At 50.0% G+C, this 20022-nt stretch overlaps 1 protein-coding gene across 2 annotated transcripts in view; it reads right to left on the bottom strand.

The window, feature by feature from the left end:
- SSH2 (slingshot protein phosphatase 2) overlaps positions 1 to 20022 on the bottom strand; it is a 64402-nt gene that overhangs the window by 20817 nt on the left and 23563 nt on the right. Inside the window, exon 1 of one of the 2 annotated variants that reach the window (XM_089483900.1) lies at positions 16110 to 16292. The exons of the other annotated variant lie outside the window; for it this stretch is intronic. Coding sequence (XP_089340026.1) covers positions 16110 to 16261 — 152 coding nt within the window. The 5' untranslated portion in view covers positions 16262 to 16292. Of the gene's footprint in view, positions 1 to 16109; positions 16293 to 20022 lie in introns of those variants that run through there. 2 annotated transcript variants of the gene reach the window in all.

A 20022-nucleotide genomic window follows, 5' to 3' on the forward strand; every position in this document is an offset into this window, starting at 1 on the left:
TCCCCTTCCCATTTAAATGAACCAGGCAGATTTATGGGACACTGGCTTTCTCTTCTCTTCCTCACTCTCTCGGGATTATTGAAAGGAAAGGAAGTTTTAATTAAAGCGTCCGGCCGCTCCCCAAGGAACCCTGTAAAATTGTATTTTTTAAAAAGCCCAATTATTATTAGTAGTGGTATTTTCAAGAAGAGCGCGCCAGTTATCAAAGCCTTCCTGGCCGGAGGCCTAGGAAGTCTAGTTTCTTTATTGAGCTTGGGAACATTTCTTGTATTCTGGACTCTGTGTCTGTGTCTATGTGCCACCAAGTTGCCTGTCAACTCATGGCAACCCTGTGAATTTTGTAGGGTTTTCTTAGGTAAAGAACCCCCAAAGGTATTTTTTGCCAGTTCCTTCCTCTGAAATAGAGCGGACAGCACTTATGGTATTTGTTGATGGTCTCCCATCCAAGGACTAACTAGGTCTGATGCTGCTTAGCTTCCAACATCAGACAGGATCTGGCTCCCTTAGGGTTATTTAGGCCGTTTTGGACTCCCACAACTGACCACAAATGACTTTTGCACTTTGAACTCGGTTTGCAGCAATGGAAGTTAAGCTGAGGACGAAAGCGGGAGGAGAATGAAACAGGGACATTTTAAAAGCAAATAGAAAAAGCAATATGGCAGAGGAGTAATCGGGATTGCTGGAGGATATGAAACTAGAATCACTTTATATTATAGTGGCTGTCTGTCTGGATTTATGAATTTATGAACAGCCATTTTAACTTTCCGTATTGGGGACAGGAGAGGGGAGACACTATTCTGCCCAGGAATGATCTAGCTTCCAAAATGTTCTGGTCCATAATTGAATGATCTTCTCCTGCCTTCAGGTATGAAGAGAAGCCTTTGGTTTCAAGTGAGTGGTTTTGCTTTGCAATCTCACTCCTGGCGGGGGACCCGGATGAACAGACGGCCATTCATTCATTCATTCCTTGCAGAGTCCCTCTCTATAGCCGCTTTGCTTGGTCCCCTCCGGCCTCAGAACAGACTATCATGCCACCGTGCAAAAGGGACGTGGGCCGGGTGACCCCGAGCTCTTTTGGATCCTGCTGCTGAGTCGCATAAAGGCCCCATTTAGCTGGGAACAGATATACTTTTTATCGTGGCAGCAACCCATAAGTTGGGCTTGTGTGGGGGGAAAAGAGAAGCACTCAGAAAGCAGGGAGGACTGGACTGTACTGGACTGGAGTGAACTCATTTTTAAATTCCTTTGTCTGGCGACAAGAAGAAGAAATTAACCCACCCCAATGGTCTCCATCTTCCAGCACTCCTGGGATCACATGAAAACCAAGACACAGAAGGTTATGGAAGTTGCTTTTCTGCAATGCGGCCCCCAGGATCCCAGTGGAAAGACTGGCTCGGTTCTGGAAGCAGTGGTTGGAAAATAGCAACCTTTCTGAGATGTTTCCAGACCCTCACACCCATCCTGAGGTCCTTCCACACTGCACAGATATAGGACTATGACTTCACTTTAACTGTCAGCGTTGTATCCTATGGAATCTTGGGATTTTCCAAGCAACTCTGCCAAGCCCTGGACCTGGTTTGGATCTATAATGGTTCTGAAATTCATGCGCATGAAGATTCAAGTCCGAAGAAGGCCTCAATAGAGGGACGGAGAGCAAATCTGCTGCTGGATCAGTTGTGTGCAATGAAGGAAAAGGAGGTTGGGACATCCAGGAAGGACAAGGAAGACAGAACCCAACAAGCAAGAAAAGCAGCGATATGTGAAAAGGAAGTAAAAACACAAGGGTGAAAGTTCAGACCTCCTCGAGTGGATTGTTTTGGACGAAGCTGCAGATATGCAAATGTTTTCGGCCGGCCTAGAGAAGGGTTAAGAGGCACCTTGGCTCCAGCTATGCAAATCTGAGCATTTCCCCCTCTTCCGCCCTGCGCTTGTTCTCCCTCTCCAGAGATAAGCCTGAGATAAAGTTGCTCCATTTTGTTTTTATTTTTTAAAAAGATGGGTCATGTTGAAAGAGCACACGCATAAAGGGCTGTGGGCACACCATGCTGCAATTCCACACGTCCGTTGTTGTATTCTCCGTGCCTTTTCCTTTCCACAGTTTCTAGTCCTCATGGGTGAAGAGAGGCACTCAGAAAACAGAGGGAATCCCCAAAGTTGAGCCAAGGCACGGCAGAGCTAAGAAAAGCTCCTTTTTTAGACTACACTTCCCAGAATCCCCTCTAGCCATGACTATGGAAGCTTTCATCCCCCCAAAAGGAACATTTCCAAATTCTGGATATCCCTCTTTGAGCCTGGCTTCTGGTGATGAGATTTAAGCCTCTAAACGGCTTTGGATCTCAATACTTGGAGTGTCTCTCCTTGTATATTATACCTACCTGAGATAGCCAGTGTGGCGTAGTGGTTTGAGCACTGGCCTAGCGTTCTGGAGACCTGGGTTCAAATCTGCGTTCAGCTATGGAAACCCTCTGGGTGACAATGGGCAAGGCACTCTCTCTCTCTCAGGCTCAGAGGAAAGCCATGGTAATCCCCTCTCTGAACAAATCTATCCAAGAAAACCCTAGGAGAAACAGCATGGTGTTGTGGTTTAAGAGTCGCGCTATCTCAGCCTCGGAGCAAGGCCATGGTAGCAAACCTTCTTGGAAGAAAACTTGCCAAGAAAGCCTGTTATAGGTTTGTGTTGTGTGCCTTCAAGTCTTTTCCAATTTATGGCGGACCTAAGGCAAAGCTATTATGGGGTTTTCTTGGCAGGATTTGTTACCGTAAATAGGAAATGACTTGAAGGCAACAACAACAACAACACATATTTTGGATCTGTTGGATTGTCTCTGTTGTTGAGATCTCTGGATGGAGGCTGGGATATAACTTTTATAAATAAATGGGAGACAACCATACTAAACAACGCGGCCACAGGAGATTTGTTTCATTTTGCACCATCTTAAGCAGGCCACAGCCTTCTCCCGGCATAGGATTTTGGCTTTCGGTTGCAGAGTAAACACACCTCTGAATACACAGACGTCAAAAGAAAGGCGGCCCTGAGAAGAGGATGGGGCAAGACATTGCAAGCGGTCACCGAACAGGAACAGAGAAAAGAGAGCTCACGTCATCGCCAGGACCAGATGGGCCAGAACAAGGAAGTGGTAGCTTCTGAGAAAGGAAGTCTCGCCCCATCGAGTGTGGGAAAGTTGGGCTGGCTCAGCCCAGCTGTTTGGTGGCACCAACATCTGTGTGACCACACATCTGGGGGGGGGGGACTCACAGATGTGGGGCTCATCCAAGATCTGCCTTGCAGAAAACTCCGTTGGAGATACAGGGATAGAAACAGAGCAACGTTCCCACGATTTAGGTTGTGTCCTTGAGAGGTGCCAAATGAGTTGGGACTACAGCTCCCATTGTCCTTGGTCACTATGGCTGATGGGAGCCACCGTCTCCAAAGTCCTGGGCCACTGTCTGTTTGTATCCGTTCGGCCGCGTGAATTACTCAGCATGCCCAAATAAAAAATAAGAAGCAGCTCAGGCCAAGACGCTGCCAGATTCCCTCAGGGAAGGGAAGGAGAGGAAACAATGTCTTCCACATAAACCGCAGCAAGGCTCACTTTCGGAGAGAAATGTCAGCTTCCAAAGTGGTTACAGCTGAGTTTTAATCATGACAGCCTGGTGAGGGAAAGACCAGCCAGGCAAAAGCCGGCTAGCCCCGTTCGCACCTCGTGGCCAAAGAATTTGGGAATGTTTTCTCAGTTAAGGTTCAGGAAACCTTCAGCCATGGTTGTTTTGAACTAAAGCTACCATAATCCATTTCTGTTGGACATGTTGGGTGGGGCTGATGACATGTGGAGTCCAAAACAGCGAGAGGGACTGCAAAATAGCCTCTCTCCAGCCTTGCGTTCTCTTGGATCGAACAACAGCTACCATATATCCAGCCTGGGAGATGTTGATGCAAAAGAGAGTTGTTGTCCTAAATACCCAGAGGACCATTTCTGGTTAACAGGGAACTGACTACTGAAAAAGGACGAGAAAGTACCCAAGCCAATGCTGCTGTTCAACCCGCAGAAACTGAGCAACTGCTGGCATAGTGCACCAGGCGCATTTTGGCCTAAGGTTTCCCTAGGTAGAGGTTCTCCAAGGTTTCAACCAGAGAAGGATCTTTTCCCATTACTTCTTCCTGTGTCCAGCGAGGGTCCCTCAAGCCTCAGGCTTAGATACACCTGCACCCATGCGTACTAAAAACAGAGGTAGGTGACCAGTATTTGGGTGTCCACCTGCCTCTTTGTTGACAGAACAAAAAAAGAGAGAAGAAAGACGTGGGCGAGAGAAAAAGTGATTTATTTATTCTTACTGCCAACCCAGGTGCACCTGGGTGCTTGCCGGACTTACAAAGGGAAACGTGTAAACATACAAAGAAGAGAGAAAATAGGGAGAGGCTTGTTACGTAACCTCCCTTCCAGCCCAGGTTGAACGGAAACCAGTTTGCTGACTCCAGTTAGAATCAGTGTTTACCAAATGCCATGGACCTTCAGTGAGGACTAGAACATGCTTTGCTCCAACCCCTTGGCTTTCAATGCTACCAGTTTTCTCTTGCACCAAACGCATATGATTCAACAGAAATCATTTTGTGTATGGCTCATGAAAGAGAGAGAGTCTGGGGCAGCGGATACTTGTTCCACCCATAGTGCTTTGCCATCAAATGAATCCCTTGGTCGATAAATGGCTCCTTATCTTTAGATGGAAGGACAAGGTAGACATGGGTGATAAAAAAGACCCTTCTCTCTGCCTTGAGACCCCACAGAGCCACTGCTGTCAGTCAGAATACGTTGTCAGAAAGTCCAAGCCAAACTGGCCAAAGGCAACCTCCTGCATACGTTACATATTCCATCTTTTGTATTGGCCTTATGTCCGGCACAGGAAAGGTTTTTAAACAAAAAGTGCATGATTTACAGAAATTTCTTGGCATGGCTGCTTGGAGGTGGATTTTGCTCACTAGTGGAGACCAGATGAAAGCCTAAACTCAAGGAAGAGGAGGAGGAAAAGGAGGTGGAAAAGGAAAAGAAGAAGAAGCAAAGGAGAGGGAGAGGAAGAAGAGGGGAGAAGGAAGAGAAATCCCGCAAGATGCAACCAAATTAGCCCCTCTATGGATGGGTAAGCGAATTGTTTCTGCACACTGGCTGATCAACATTGTCTGAAAAGGTTATGCTGGGCCTGTCTAGCCCCCAAAGTGAAAAATGAGCCCCTCTCCCTTCAATGATGTCTCACCATCTGGCTGTTGGGAAGCAAGAGCAAAAATACTAACAGCTGGGCTATAAAGAGAAAAGTGGCGCACCAGGTTACTTCTTACTCTTCCTTTGGCCACACATGGCCAAGCAGATTTTGAACGAGATGCTCTCTGGTCGCTGGGAATAGGATTGGAAGCCCGAGTCAGCAAGGCCAAAGCACCGTCCCTCTCCATATTAGCGAAGATGCCCAGGACTGGCTATATTTAGGTGGGGAGAGAAGAAGTAGACACTAGCTTAAGCTAAGCCAGGAGTGGAAACACAGAGCAAAGGAGGAGATGCGCACATGTTTGTTTTGCATCGGCTGCCGTTCTAAATCCCAGGCATGGCAGGAAAGGGTGTGACCCCAGGGTGGAGGGAGGTTACGCGAGGTGTGCAAGCCCTCGGGTGCTGGATTCAAGCACCTTGGTCCGCACCCAACTTTCGGAGGCTTGCATCAGAAAGTGGCGTCGTGACAAAACCTGGACGAAGGCATGAGAAAACAAGGCCCAGAATGGGAGAGCTGGATTCATGGAGGAAGGAAGGAAGGTAGGAAGGAAGAGGCCACCGTTTGAGGAGTAGAGCCTGGCAGCAGAGACACACAGATGGAAGCCAATTCTATTTTCTTGATATTTAACATTTTTTATGATACGTGCTTTTGTTAAGAAGACCAGGCATGAAGCAAGAAAGTATTGGTTAAAAATGAATGACATGATGCAAAAGATTCTAAAGACAAATCTAGTATTTAGACCTGAACTGCTGCTGCTGTGTGTATCTCTTTCCTTACCACTTAAAAGAGTGATGTTTGGCTAGCCAAGGTGGGCTGCCACATTTGGAGACTTATTTCCAAATTTATCCTTATGGTGAATGAGAAGAAGGTGAGGACACAACTAGAGCCCACTGTAAGGGCAATTTCTAGCATGCGCCATGGCAAAGCGCATTGTCCCAAAGGATGAACAAACGGGCACATGCCCATCTCTGGAGACATTTCCACTGGAAACCTCAAGGCCCATTAAACGCCGTGGCCATGACTGCCGTAACCAGGCTACCAGCTTGGCTGCCCCTCCGAGTTGCCACGGAGAACCCTCGGGACGGAGACAAAAATGTGAAATGCCAACAGCCACCGGCACCAAACGCCTTGCAAACGGAAGGGCAGTTTAGACCTCAGACGTTTCTGTTGGTTTTTGATTATTTCCAAGGGCCTTGCAAATGCAATGCAACGTCTGCCGTTAAAAAGGGGAGAAAGATACACTCCTCTGCCAAATAAAAATAAATTTTAAAAATCCACTGAGTCATCTAGTGCCTAAATGGCATTTTAGATGAAGGATAGAAATGCTCTGCCATTTGTTTATTCATCTGCTGTAATTTTTTTGGCAGGATGCTCCTGTAGTTCAGGTCGAGAGGAGAAAACAGCTGAGTCAAGGCAATGCCACAATCTCAAAGAGGGAACATGTTGCGACGGAGCATCGTGGACGGGAGGGAAAACGGCATTACATTTCCAACTTCCAGGGTTTTTCTCCTCCCTTACACTCTATGAAAGCTGCCCTTTGTCTCATGTTGGGATACCCCTTAAAGAAGCTAAACCCCAGCTTTTGTTCTTTAGATGTATTACAACAAAGGCACGGGCTCAGATCCTGACTCAGCCAGAACATTTGCTGAGTGGTCTCAGGTTGCTCTCTCCACTTTGCATGGGGTTGATGTAAGGATATCAGATAGTATAGCCAGACTATACATTTTACAGTGGGCCCTTGGTATCCTTGGCTGGGCTTGGTTGCAGACCTCCCGTGGGTACCAAAATCTGTGGATGCTCTCATTAAATACAATGGCGTCGTAAAACGGATGCTCCTTATATATAAGACCAAAATCAATGTTTGGTTTTTGGACACTGTATTTCTTTTAATGTGGTTGGTTGGGTCCACAGATAAAGAATCCACGCATACGGAGGGCCAACCATATTAGAAAGGGGTCGATGAAACCAAGATGAAGAAATCAGGGTTCAGCGATGTTGACTGAAGGGGCAAATGTGGGACTGGGCTCTGGACTAGATAGTTGCTTTGGCTTGGAGTGAGTTGCTTTATTTCCGCCAGACCAGACCTGGCTGTAAGTTGGAGCGACCACAGACTCCGAGAGACACTCTCACATCCATGAGAAGCCTCCTTACATACGTCAGAGATACCTCATTCTCCCCTCACAGTGTCTTTGTGCATAAAGTTGGCTGTGCTTATCTTTGTTCCGCCACACACCTTGCCGTTGGGAAGCGGCGTTCTGCAGAAAGAACCCAGGCGCCAGTGATGTCCGCAGAAGATTGTGACCTCACCTAGTAAGCTCTTCCGCAGCTTTGGTTCTCTGGCCGACTTGCCTGCCTCAGCACAAAAGTGAGCGGAGGAGATAGCAAAAGCACCTGGCCAGTCATTTACAAGACCACAACACAAGGCCCTTTTATCCCCAAACAGACCCAGGTTGCAAACTTTGCCCAAGTTGCCGAGCTGACGTGGATTTTAAAAGATAAAAATCGGCTGAAGATTCTTTGAAAGGCTGGAAACCGTTTATGGACTTTTGGAGCAATAATCCTAATTTCTAACAATGCAATAATCTGTGGTTCCCAAGCGTTGTCTCTGATAACACACACACACAAGCACACAGATATACAAATATACTGCTCTTCTCTGAGCTATTCAGCCAGAGCTGCACCGCCCCAATGCAAAAACGCCAAGCTGTGCAAACAGGAGCGCGGGGCCCCCATGTTGTGGCAACGGCCGGTAGGCAACGAAAGGCGAGGCGAGTTCAGAGCCAAGGCTGGCCGGCCAGAGCTCAGACCCCGCCAGGTGGAAGCCAAGAATAGATGGGGCCGGTTTCAGAGATGAGGCCCAGGCGGAGCAGCCCTCTTGAGCTGCGGGGTGAGATGACAGAGACCAGGCACTGCCTTTCCACAGGCGAGAAAGGGTATCGAAAGGGTATCAGCAGCCTTGGTGTAAGCGTCCATGACAAACCAGAGCTTGACGTTACCTGCGGCGAGTTACGATGCTAAAGCCATGATGATACCTGCGGAGAGTTACGATGCTAAGGCAGCTTGGTCATCGAAAGAAATGTTATTTCGTCAGCGTTGACAAGTAACTGTCCCTACTGAGCCTGCAGGGCATTTTCCAATATGAGTTGTTTTTAGGTCATTCTCTTATCAATCCAGTCTTCCCAAAACACACACACACACACACACACACACACACACACACACACACACTGAAAACAGAAAATAAGCAGCAAAAGTTACACAAGCCCCCTGCCTGCAACGGTGCAATGAGGGATGACAACAAGTTACTTTTGAAAACTCTTCTGATGACCGTCAAGAACGAATTGCTTCTTTTCTTTTTTAAAAAAGAAACTTTCCAAGCTCTGTGAAAAATGTACGGACAGCCTCCCACGGCGTCCTTCGAAGCAAGCTGAAGCCAAGTTAGGTTTCGATGGACGTCAGCAGATTCTTTTTCCCCAAATGAACAGAGACACAGACAAGTTCCTAGTCCATCTGAGCCCTAGGGGCAAAAAACATACAGGCCAGGATTCATGGGGTTGCCACAAGTCAAAGTTGACTTAACAAAAATGAGGCACTTTGCGCAGGGGGAAGAGGGGTAAAATGAGGCAGGCCCCTCCAGAAGCATTTGTTTGGAAGTGAGCAAAAATATCTATTTTAAATAGATATTGTCTTTGCAAGTGAGCAAAACAGGAAATTTGCCGGACGGGAGGAATGGTGGAGGTGGAAAGAGCCTAACATTCAAGAGATTAGCAACTGGCAGAGTGCGTAAAACCTGCAAAATATCATCAAAAAGGCTCCGAGCAAAGTGTCCCAAGATAAGGCTATCAGTGGTTACTGGATAACCATGGGCAAGTCAAGACTTTTCCAGCCTAAAAGTAAAGCAGTGGCAAAAAACAAACAAACAAACCCATCCTGAGCAAATCTTTCCAAGAAAACCAAGTCGCTTTAGGGTCTCCAAAAGTCGGAAACAACTGGAAGGCACAGAAGAACAAGCTTCAGATCGTGGGAAAGTGGGAGGAAGAGATCGCTCAGAGATATAAGGTCAAACCAGTTGGAAAGGTGAAAGCAGGGAACTGGGGTGTCATCAGTGGTCCAACAGACCTACAGGGTAGGCCTTTTTAGGTTCCCAGATAACCTAGCACACACAAACAGTTTTGGCCCTTGGCACGGGTCTTGCAGTTTGAGAACTGCTGCTTTGTTTTGGATATCCCCTGAGCCCAAGAGGACTGGCATCCTTCTCTCTGCAAAAATGTCCTTCCCAGGTAAGAAAACAGAACAGTCTTTTGAGCGTAGGGCAGGGAAGTTTGCACCTGGTAACAAAAGAGGATTACCAGAGCCGACATCAATCAAAGGGCATGCCGCATCCTTGAAGCTTTGTAAGAAGAGAGTGCCGTTCAGAGATTATGAACCGATATTTTTCCCTCTTTTAAAAAAGACTTCTAACAGCTCGGAATAGTCCAAACCGGCCGAGGAAAGAGTGTGGGTGCACTCGAAATGCACAAATGCCCCCCTCCAGAGCCGAGGTGCATTGAACAACTTTGCTTTTTGACGACAGTTTCCTTCCAAAGCTGATTCAGTGCAACCAGTTGGCTCAGGCAAAAGCAAACTGCTGCAGCCTTTCCTAGCTTGTCTGTTCTTCCTTGTACTTAACTTTTACCATCTTGACTACATTCTGAGGTTACTTGGCCACACTTGTCCCGCTTTCCATCAATGAAATGTTGGAGGGTATGTACTCCACGGGTCGACGGGGAGGTCTATACCTTTGCTCCAAACTTTCCTTACTGCTGTCATGGGTGCAAGTCATGTTCCGGAAAGTTTAGCGCTGTCGGCAAAAAAAACAGCAACGTTGAATCCCATTTTGGGAGAAAGGGGGGGGGGGGGATAGAAATCCAATAAAATGAATAAACAAATTAACAGACTCCTTCAGCGCCTTCGTGACTCATTTAGTTTCTGTGAACTATGGCGCACCTTCACCCGATGCGTGATGAAGCATTACCCGGAAGTTGGCAAATTTATACACTGATTGTGGCATGGGATCATAAACAATGTAGTCAGAGGGTACTTAAATGCAATTAAGTACAGACAGTGCTATAATTCCTTTGTTTGCCATCCCCATTCACAAAACGGTCGGCTGGCGAACAAGCGCCGGGCAAAGTCCCTTTTATGGACTACAACGCCCAGAATCACCCAGAGGCTTCCAGGAAGGGCAAATCACCGTCTTTTACCTGGAAAAGGGAGTCTGGAGGTGGCAATGGCTGCAGGGGCAGCCTTGGGGTGGCACCCCATTGTAGGGGGGAACACCAGCCTATACCAAGCATGGTCTATTGCTGGTGGGAAGTCTGACCCACTGAAAAGAAGGCCGAGGCGCCGTTTGGCTCCCAAGGACCGGAAGAGCTGAGGCCAGCACGTTTCAGAGAAGGCGCACACAATCTTGCAGTGCACACACACATACACACAAGCACATGACCAGAAGCCCAACAAAGGAAACTCAGACAAGCAGGTCAAAGGGGAGGGCAAGCTATTTGGAGAAGTCATTACGGCCGAGCTTGCAAAAGTATTAGCCTGCCCCCAGTGTAAAATAGCCGTTGCAAAATGCAATGTACTTGAATGGAAGGCTTCCATGTTGAATAGAAGTGACCAAGGTTCAAGAAAGGAAAGTGGCACTATTGGCGCAAGGGGTTGTCAAACATCTCCCCCGCACACATACACAGTTTTGTTTAATGCAGAGAGGTCTTATGCTTGCTCCATTCCTGAGGTCAGTTAAGAGATGTTTTCTTTAATGCAACAGGTACCTCACTGGAGGATTTGGAGAGACAAGGTCTTGCTTTCGGGGGAAGATGGGGTCCTCGCCATGAAACAGAGATATTCGTATAGAAAAAAGGAACAAATAGTGACTAGAAAGTGTGCATTCTTTTTGGATTATGGGAAAGGCAGTCCAAAAAGCCACTTTGGCATCTGTTCTGCAAGTTCCAGTTTGCAATATTTGGGAGGAAAGGGACCAAGCTCAGGTCTTGTGTGTGTTTACATGCCTTCAAGGCAACTTATGACAACCCCAATAAGTCTGTAAGGTTTTCTTAGGAATTGTCAGAGGTGGTTTTTGCCAATTCCTTCCTCTGAAATATGGCCTCCAGCCCCTGGGATACATTGGCAGTCCTGGGAGTGACAGTCCAAAAAGGCACCTTTTCTCAAGCTCTGGAAACTCCTGGCCTGAAGCATTGCAGAAAAGGAGCCAAGGTGAGAACTTAGCTGTGTCTTCAAGTTGCCTGTTGACTTATGGTGACTCCATCCATTTCAGAGGGTTTTCTCAAGCAAGGAATCCTCAGAGGTGGTTAGGAAGCCAAAATCCAAGTGGTTTTAAAATAACATAAAATCCAAGCCCCAGGCGCTTCCACCTTTCCCCTCCCTTACCACAAAGTCCACAGCAAAGAGAGAAAGGAGCCAAGCTCACAGAAGCCCTGTGGCACTTGGTTGGCGCTGCTAATCTCTTGTTTACAATGGACGGGCGGATGGACCGTTTTATCTCCCGGCTCCAGCAAAGGGAAGGGTGGCTCCTCCCGAGTTCATGTGCGAGGAGAGGAAGAGATACACCTTGGTGCTATCAGGACCTGGGTGAGTCGGGTAGCGTAGGAGTGCCAGTCCCATGACTTCATGCCCTAAACGGAAGCCAAGGTGGCATAAAATTAGTCAAGATCCAACCCATTTGGTCTGGATCCTGCCCTGTTGGATCAGACCTGTCAAGACCAGCATTCTGTTCCCAAAGCTGGAGAATCCACAAAAAGGAAATTGAACCAATCTCAAACCGCTGGGTTTGTCTCCTTGCCGTCAGATAAACTGCCTTCAAACATGGAGGTACTAAGCCGGCTATTACTAACCGACACGGTTCTCTGCGATCCAGACCAGTTCCCAACACCTCCTGGAGGCAGCAAATGCCACAAGTTAATTATGCCTTGCGCAAAGACACAGTTTGTTTTTCTTCACCCTAAACCAACATTTCCATTCAGCCTTCCCAGTCCTCGGTGGAAAAAACCAGTCAGGGGCCCAAACCTCACAAAGAAGCAAGTTCCATGTTGAGCACCCTCTCCAGCCCGGCTGATGTTTTGGAGGCGGAAAGCAAAGGACCGACTGGACTTTTGGCCTGGCCTGATTCTCAGGCCGCAAGCACTGAAGCCAGAAGTCAGCACCAACTAACGCTGGAGCCTTGAAACAGACGAAAACCCTGCTCCTTCAAGGATCTGCCTTCAAGCCACTTTTGATTTATGGTCACTCCATCAAGGGATTTCCTTGTCAAGACTCCTTCAGGGGAAGTTTCCCCTCTGAGGCTGAGAGAGTATGACTTGCCCAAGGTCTCCCGGTGGATTTCCAGGGATGAGCAGAGATTTCCAACCCTGACTTCTCAGGGTCCTGCCCCACACCAACTCCATCTTTGATCCAAGACCCACAGCTCAAAGACATGGGCAGTGGGGCTCTTGTCTGGGTCCTCCAAGCTCTCCTGACCCACCATTTGGGCCAGCCATTCTCTCGCTCAGTCTCAGGCTAACCCACCTTGTTACAAGGAGCAAACGGGGCACTCTACAACTTTGGAGACCAGGGTTTGAATTCCAGCTCGGCCATGAAAACCCACTGGCTGGCCCTGGGCAAGTCACTCTCTCTCAGCCTCAGGGCTGAACAAACTTTGCCTTGGATGTTCACCACAGCTTGTCCGACTCAATTTGCTTGACGTGACCGATTTACTTGACTGATGGGATCTGCAGTCTAGCAATGCCAGAAGAGCCATGGGCATCCCCAGCTTGCTTCTACTGGGATATATCCCACTGCCAGCCAGACCAGACGCAACCTGCAGCCCGTTGCTGACAATTGAGCCCATAAGCAAAGCAATTCAAAGCAACCAAGTCAGGCAAAATTTCTGCAGGAAGGCTGCAAGGGAGAAGAGCGAGGGAGCTGGCATTGGGCCGCAGCTTGAGGCTCACCCACAGTGCCTTGAATGCAATTGCAGTCTCAACTCCTCACTAACTGCAAAAGAGAAAACCTTCTGGTCCCATTGTAGGCAATGCCATCCCATCCAAAATTCAAGTTTTCCTCTCTTCTTATTCATTTCTGTCCTGCTTTCTCCCCAATCTGGGGGTTAAGGCAGCTTCCAGCATGTGTGTGTATATGTGTCTTCAAGTCTGTCAACTTGTGGCGACCCCATGATTTTCGGAGGGTTTTCTTTTAGGGCAAGGAATGCATCGCCACTACTATGAATTGCATCTGCAACCACCGGAGCTTCCTTCGATCTGGAACGGTCCAAAACACAACAGGTGAATTTTTGGAGCCACATTGGATTGAGACTGAATAGACAAAGAGTCCCGTGAGGCCTGGAAGCTTGGTTGCTCCATGTGGAAAGCTTACAGGTTTGCACAGAACAGCGGTGGGCAAAGGATGACCCTGGAGCTGGTTCTGCAGCCTTTGGAGTAACTGTTGTGTGGCTTTTGAAATGTCTCCGAAAGACCGCTGGGGAATCCATCTCCGTTGAAAGCTCTCTGCCAAAGAACCCCCAGTGGCACCAGAGATGGGCTCCAGAGCATGCTCCAGTTGGCACAGGATCCCACCCAGACCTTACTAAGGCTCTCAAGCGTGAATAGGGCAAACGTATTGCGAGAGGCGGTTGCCAAGCCTTCCAAGAGCACTCAACGCCTAGTTCCCATGCCCTGGCATAACCAAGCCCAGACACAACACACATCCAGCAACCCTTTTGCAGGCTGTTTTTCTGTCTTGCCTTTCAGACTGGGGTCGCCATAAGAGGTGGCTTGAAGGCACTTATGAACCGAAACACCCCGAAATGAAATCCGTGGTCTTGCCAGAAACCCGCTTGAAGGTAGCGAAAGACCGATGCCATAAATATATACTGATCAATACTGATCACACCACTCAAACACCTCCAATAATTCTCCAAAAGCTTAGAGGCAATGCAGCTTACAACACAACGGGGGCCGAAAACGGAGCTGGTGTAAAGGGGACTTTTGCTGACTCTGGCCTCTCTGGAGCTATTCCTGGACAGCTGTGTCTCCGACATCCGATAGCGCCATCTCCCCTTCCTCAATGCCCCCTTTTTTACGTAGTCACAGGAATCTCAAGGGGAGGATTGCGCAGGCCCAGACGGACCAGGAGCAGGAAAACCACAGCACCCATCATCCGGCGGTTAACCAGCAGAGGAAGAAAGAGGCTGCAGGTTCACACGCCAGTGGCTGGCAAAACCAAAGGGAAGCAAAGGGAACAGAATGCAAAAGGAGCAAAGAGTGTGTACAGTTCTTTAAAGTCCTTCTCAGTTTCCCTCCCAACAACCCTTTGAGGTAGGGGAAGCTGAGAGAGAGTGACCAGCCCAGGTGGCATGCAGGAGTGTGGGATCTGAACTCTTTTCTCACTGGTCCGAGTCTAACCCTGGAGTCATACCCATAAAAACCACTTACAATTTTGGGGTTTTGACAAAGGGAAGGCAACACCAACAGGAAAAGGAAAAGTGTCTTTAATCACCCGAAGGGTTAAAACAATCACGTAAAATATAAAAGAGGACGGTAAATAATGCTGACACTTACTCAAAACCCCAGAGAGCCCAGGGCTCTTTTGACCCCTTCCCTAATCTGAGATCCTGATGGATGTGTTGGAGGACGGCACCCAACATCCCCAGCCAGCATGGCCATTCAGGGTCAAGAGGGACCTTGGGCAAGTCGCACTCTCTCAGACTCAGAGGATGGCAATGGCAAACTCCACTGTTAAGGAAGTGGCCAAGAGGGGGAAAAAACCATAGGCTCAGCATAAATCCAAACTTGACTTGGAGGCACAGAACAACAACAACTGTATGGTTTTCTAGACTGTGTTGGGACTGCACGTCCCAGAAGCCCCCAAAGAGTGAGATATGCTGGGAGACGCAGTACCGAAGGCCGCACAATCCATCCCTAATGCATCTCAACAAATGGCCATTACTTTTTGGGACCCTTTTTTGGGGCAGAATTGGGGGGAAGAACTGGTTTGGGGGCTGGACTAGGCCCCTGGAGACCAGGGTTCGGTTCCTGGCTTGGTCATGGAATCCATTGGGTCAGTCACACTCTCTCAGCCTCAGGGGAAGCCTGGGGCCAACCTCATGCCAGGAAAACCCCATCACAGGGTTGCCATAAGCTGGGAACAACTTGGAGGCCCACAACACAGGGTCCAGAGCCTCACAGAGGGGTCAGGGCTTTTTGGGGGGGTGGGGGACCCCTTTCCCACAAACCCAGAGCACTGGATGGGGGTCCCCAATGCAAATCCGGCTTCAAAAGAGACACAGAGTGGGTCAAGCTGGTTGACAGCAAAGGAGAGAAGCTCCTCAATTCAAAGACACCCCCCAAAACACACAGGCAGGCGAACGATGCCTCTCCCCTCCCAAACCAAGCCATTCCTCCCTTCCTGGGCTGCAGCCTGGTTTCTCCTTTGGGGTCCCAAGTTCCAGCAGACAAGCCAACTCTCCAAGACCAGGAATAATAATCCCCCCCCCTGTTTTTTTTTTTAGTGTTAAAAACCCCAGGAAAGCCAAGGGAATCTCTCTCTTTCTCTCTCTCTGGGTGTCTCTCCTCTTTTGCCTTTTGTCCCAAGATGACTCTGGAGGAATTTGGCAGAAAGAGAAGAGAGGAAGGGAAAAGAAGGAGAAGGAGGAAGAAAGCCAACCACGAAAGGGATGAGAAGAGGGGAAAGGAAGAGGAGGGAAAGGAGGGGATCTCTCTCTCTCTGTGTGTGTCTGTGTCCTTGCAGCAAAGACTTGGGGGCCCTTTCCCTCTCTCTCTCTCTCTCTTCCCGGGGGACCCCTTCCTCTCCCTCCTTCTACTCACAGCTGGTTGATGGCGTTTTGGGAGATGACGGCGTCCTGGGAGAAGTAGGGGATCATCCTGGGGGCCAGGGCCGGCTCCGGCGGAGGGGAGCCCCTTCCCCTCCTCCTCCTCCTTCTCCCCCGCCGGATCCCCAGACCCCCGAGGAGGGTCATGGGCGCAGCAGGACCCCGGCAGCCTCCCTCCTGCCCCACCGACTGCCGGACTGCCTCTGCTGCTCCTTCCCCCGGAGGAGGATGGGCCTGGAGCCGGCCGACACCAGCAGCAGCAGCAGCAGCAGCAGCAGGAGCAGGAGGAGCCGGCCCTCCTGACCAGCCCCCAGGGAAGGAGGCAGCAGGCAGGCAGGCACTCTCCCCCTTGCAGAGGGTGGGCCCTGCTGGTGGGGGGTGATGGGCGATGCTCTCTTGTCGCCAATCTGGGCCTCCACTTGGATGCTTAGGAGGGCGCCCCCATCATGCCCGGCCAGCAGGGCCCACCTTCCCCTAGCTAAAGGCCTGTGGGATGCTTTGGAGGATAGCCCCCATCATCCCCAGCCAGCAGGGCCCACCTTCCCCTAGCTAAAGGCCTGTGGGATGCTTTGGAGGATAGCCCCCATCATCCCCAGCCAGCAGGGCCCACCTTCCCCTAGCTAAAGGCCTGTGGGATGCTTTGGAGGATAGCCCCCATCATCCCCAGCCAGCAGGGCCCACCTTCCCCCATCTAAAGTCCTGTGGGATGATTTCAGGAATAGCCCCCATCATCCCCAGCCAGCAGGGCCCACCTTCCCCTAGCTAAAGGCCTGTGGGATGCTTTGGAAGATGGCCCCCATCATCCCCACCTTCCCCAATCTGGGGTCCTGTCGGGATGATTTCAAGAATAGACCCCCTCATCCCCGGCCATCAGGGCTCACCTTCTCCTATCTAAAGTCCTGTGGGATGATTTCAAGGGCAGCAGCCCCCATCATCCCCAGCCAGCAGGGCCCACCTTCCCCAATCTGGGGTCCTGTCAGGATGATTTCAGAAATAGCCCCCATCATCCCCAGCCAGCAGGGTCCACCTTTCCCTCCCTGGAGTCCTGTTGGAGGATCTGGAGGATGGCCCCCGTCATCCCCACCTTCCCCAATCTGGGGTCCTGTTGTGTGGTTGGTTGGTTTGTTTACACTCAGCCCTCCGCATTTGCGGCTTTGATATTTGCAGCTTTGGTTATTCACGGATTTGATTAATACGTTCTCTCTAGGAATCTCTAGGCCCTCCAGTGAAACTCTATGGTCGACTTTAAAAATTGCACCAAAAGACCTAGAGATTATTCCTAGAGAGGATTCTCTGCTAGGCCTTTGTAGCTCCTCCGGTGCAGTCCTATGGTCAGTGTCTGCCGGACGTTGACCACAGAGTTGCCCTGGAGGATCTAAAGATTCCTAGAGAGAATACTCTACTAGGCCTTTGTAGCTCCTCCGGCGCAGTCCTATGGTCAGTGTCTGTCTGACATTGGCCACAGAGTTGCCCTGGAGGACCTAGAGATTCCTAGAGAGGATACTCTAGTAGGCCTTTATAGCTCCTCCGGCGCAGTTCTAGGGTCAGTGTCTTTCAGACGTTGGCCACAGAGTTGCCCTGGAGGACCTAGAGATTCTGAGAGAGGATACTCTACTAGGCCTTTATAGCTCCTCCGGCGCAGTCCTATGGTCAGTGTCTGCCGGACGCTGACCACAGAGTTGCCCTGGAGGACCTAGAGATTCCTAGAGAGGATACTCTACTAGGCCTTTGTAGTTCCTCCGGCGCAGTCCTATGGCCAGTGTCTGCCGGACGTTGGCCACAGAGTTGCCCTGGAGGACCTAGAGATTCCTAGAGGTGTCCTCTCCGGCGTTTCTGTTATTGGTGGTTTTTCCATATTCACAGGGGTCTTGTGCCCCTAACCCCAGCAAATATGGAGCATTTCCAAGATTTATATCTTGCCTTTCTGCCATGGTGGGATTCAAGGTGGGTACCCTTGGCACCCATCATCCCCGGCCAGAAGGGCCCACCTACCCCAATCTGGGGGTCCTGTTGGGATGGTTTTGAGGATGGCACCTATCATCCCCAGCTAGCAGGGCCCGCTTTCCTCTCCCTAGAGTCCTGTTGGATGATTTGAAAGGATGGCTCCCATCATCCCCACCTTCCCCAACCTGGGGGCCTGCTGGAGGGCAGCACCCATCATCCGGCTCAGGATGATGGGTGCTGTCCTCCCAACACATCCAGCAGGACAAAGATGAATGAGAAAGTCGGGATCCGACAACCACCATCCCTGGCTTCGGCGCCATTTGGAAACTTTGCATGTGAAAAGTGCACACCTCTCCCCCACCTGCCCCTAAAACAGGTCAAGGGGGAAACTTCTCTAGGTGCCATGGAACTGCAGCGCCCCAAATCCCCACACCTCCACAGTCTGGGGCTTATGGGAGTTGCAGTCCGATAGCATTTCAAAGGCCGCAATTGCCCACCGACCCATTCCAAAGTAATGCCTGGAACCTAGCCTAGCGGAAGCCAAATATGAAGCTTTTGCTTCTGAGGCGAGAGGACTTTTTTGGCAGGATGTGTGTATATGATTGCACAGCCCATGTTCCCCCTTCAGGCTGCAGCTTCCTGGCGACAGAGAGGAGCAGGCTGGATCAGGTTTAGGAAAAGCTCCCAGATGTCCTGCTCAGATAAGAGGAGCAGAAGGGGATTGCGAAGGAGGAAGAGAGATAAGGGAGGAAGGCCTGCCAGTGCCTATGTCTCTCGCCCCCTTTGGAAGCCAAATCATCCTTCCAGAGATGAACAGACTGCCTCAGAGGTTTGGGGGTCATGTATCCCATGGGCCACCTCTGGGGCCTTGGTGGGCAGATGTTTTGCCAGCGCCTTTGGAGGGTCCCTGCAAAGAGAAGCCGCAAAGCCAAGGAACTCCTTCCTGGGGCTGGAGAAATGGAGAGATATAATCTGATTCAATGTTGGACTATACTTCCCGCCACCTCTAGCTACCTAAGCCTGATGGGAGTTGCAGTCCGGCAACATCTAGGGTCTCCCTAAATGGCCCAAGGGCCATTGCTCTGCCTCTCTTCCAGCCCTGAGGGCTAGAGACCATGCGTACCGAGGGCGCTTCTAAATGTCCGCCACTAGAGTAAGAATGGGAGCATGGTGGCTTACAGCAGGGCTTTCTGGGACTCCAGTTCCCATCAGCCTCAGCCTGACTGGCAACCCTAGCTTTCCAGGATCCCAGGCAGGATTCAGATCATAGAATCATAGAGTTGGAAGAGACCACAAGGGCCATCCAGTCCAACCCCCTGCCATGCAGGAAATCCCTAAGATCAGCACCCAGTCCTGGAAACCCACTGAATGGCCCTTGGGCAAGTCACTCTCTCTCAGCCTCAGAGGAAGGTAATGGTGGCAAACTCCCTCTGAAAATATATTGAGGGGGAAACCCATGGGGTAATGGGTTGAGAGTTGGATGGCGACTCAGGGTTCGAATTCCTGCTCAGACCTGAAAGCCCACTGGGAGGCCCTTGGGCAAGTCGCACTCTCTCAGCCTCAGGGGAAGGCAAAGGCAAACCCATGCTGAACAGATCTTGCCAAGAAAACCCCACGATGGGCTCTCCAAATCAGGTCTGAGTTCTGGGGAGAGGAGGAGGCTGCATTCAGATGTATGGAGAAAAGAAAAGCCCCAACCCACTCACCCCACACCCTTCGGGTTGTTGCTTTTTTAACACAATCTCCCTCTTTCCCCGCATCCCAGCTTTGCAAGAGGAAGCCACAGGCCAGAAGGTCAGTCCATCCGGCAGCGGCCAGCCTCTTTCCCATGGCATGAAAGTATTTTAAATATGCCGAAATCCTTACATCCTGTGCGCGCACACACATACACACAAGTTACACTGGATGCACCAGAATCTCACATCAAAAAGGAAATATATATACACTTCCTTTTCCTCCTACCT

This window comes from Sceloporus occidentalis, unplaced genomic scaffold, assembly GCF_023333645.1.
Source record: "Sceloporus occidentalis isolate IW3139 unplaced genomic scaffold, rSceOcc1.0.p SCAF_21, whole genome shotgun sequence".
Lineage (NCBI taxonomy): Eukaryota > Metazoa > Chordata > Lepidosauria > Squamata > Phrynosomatidae > Sceloporus > Sceloporus occidentalis.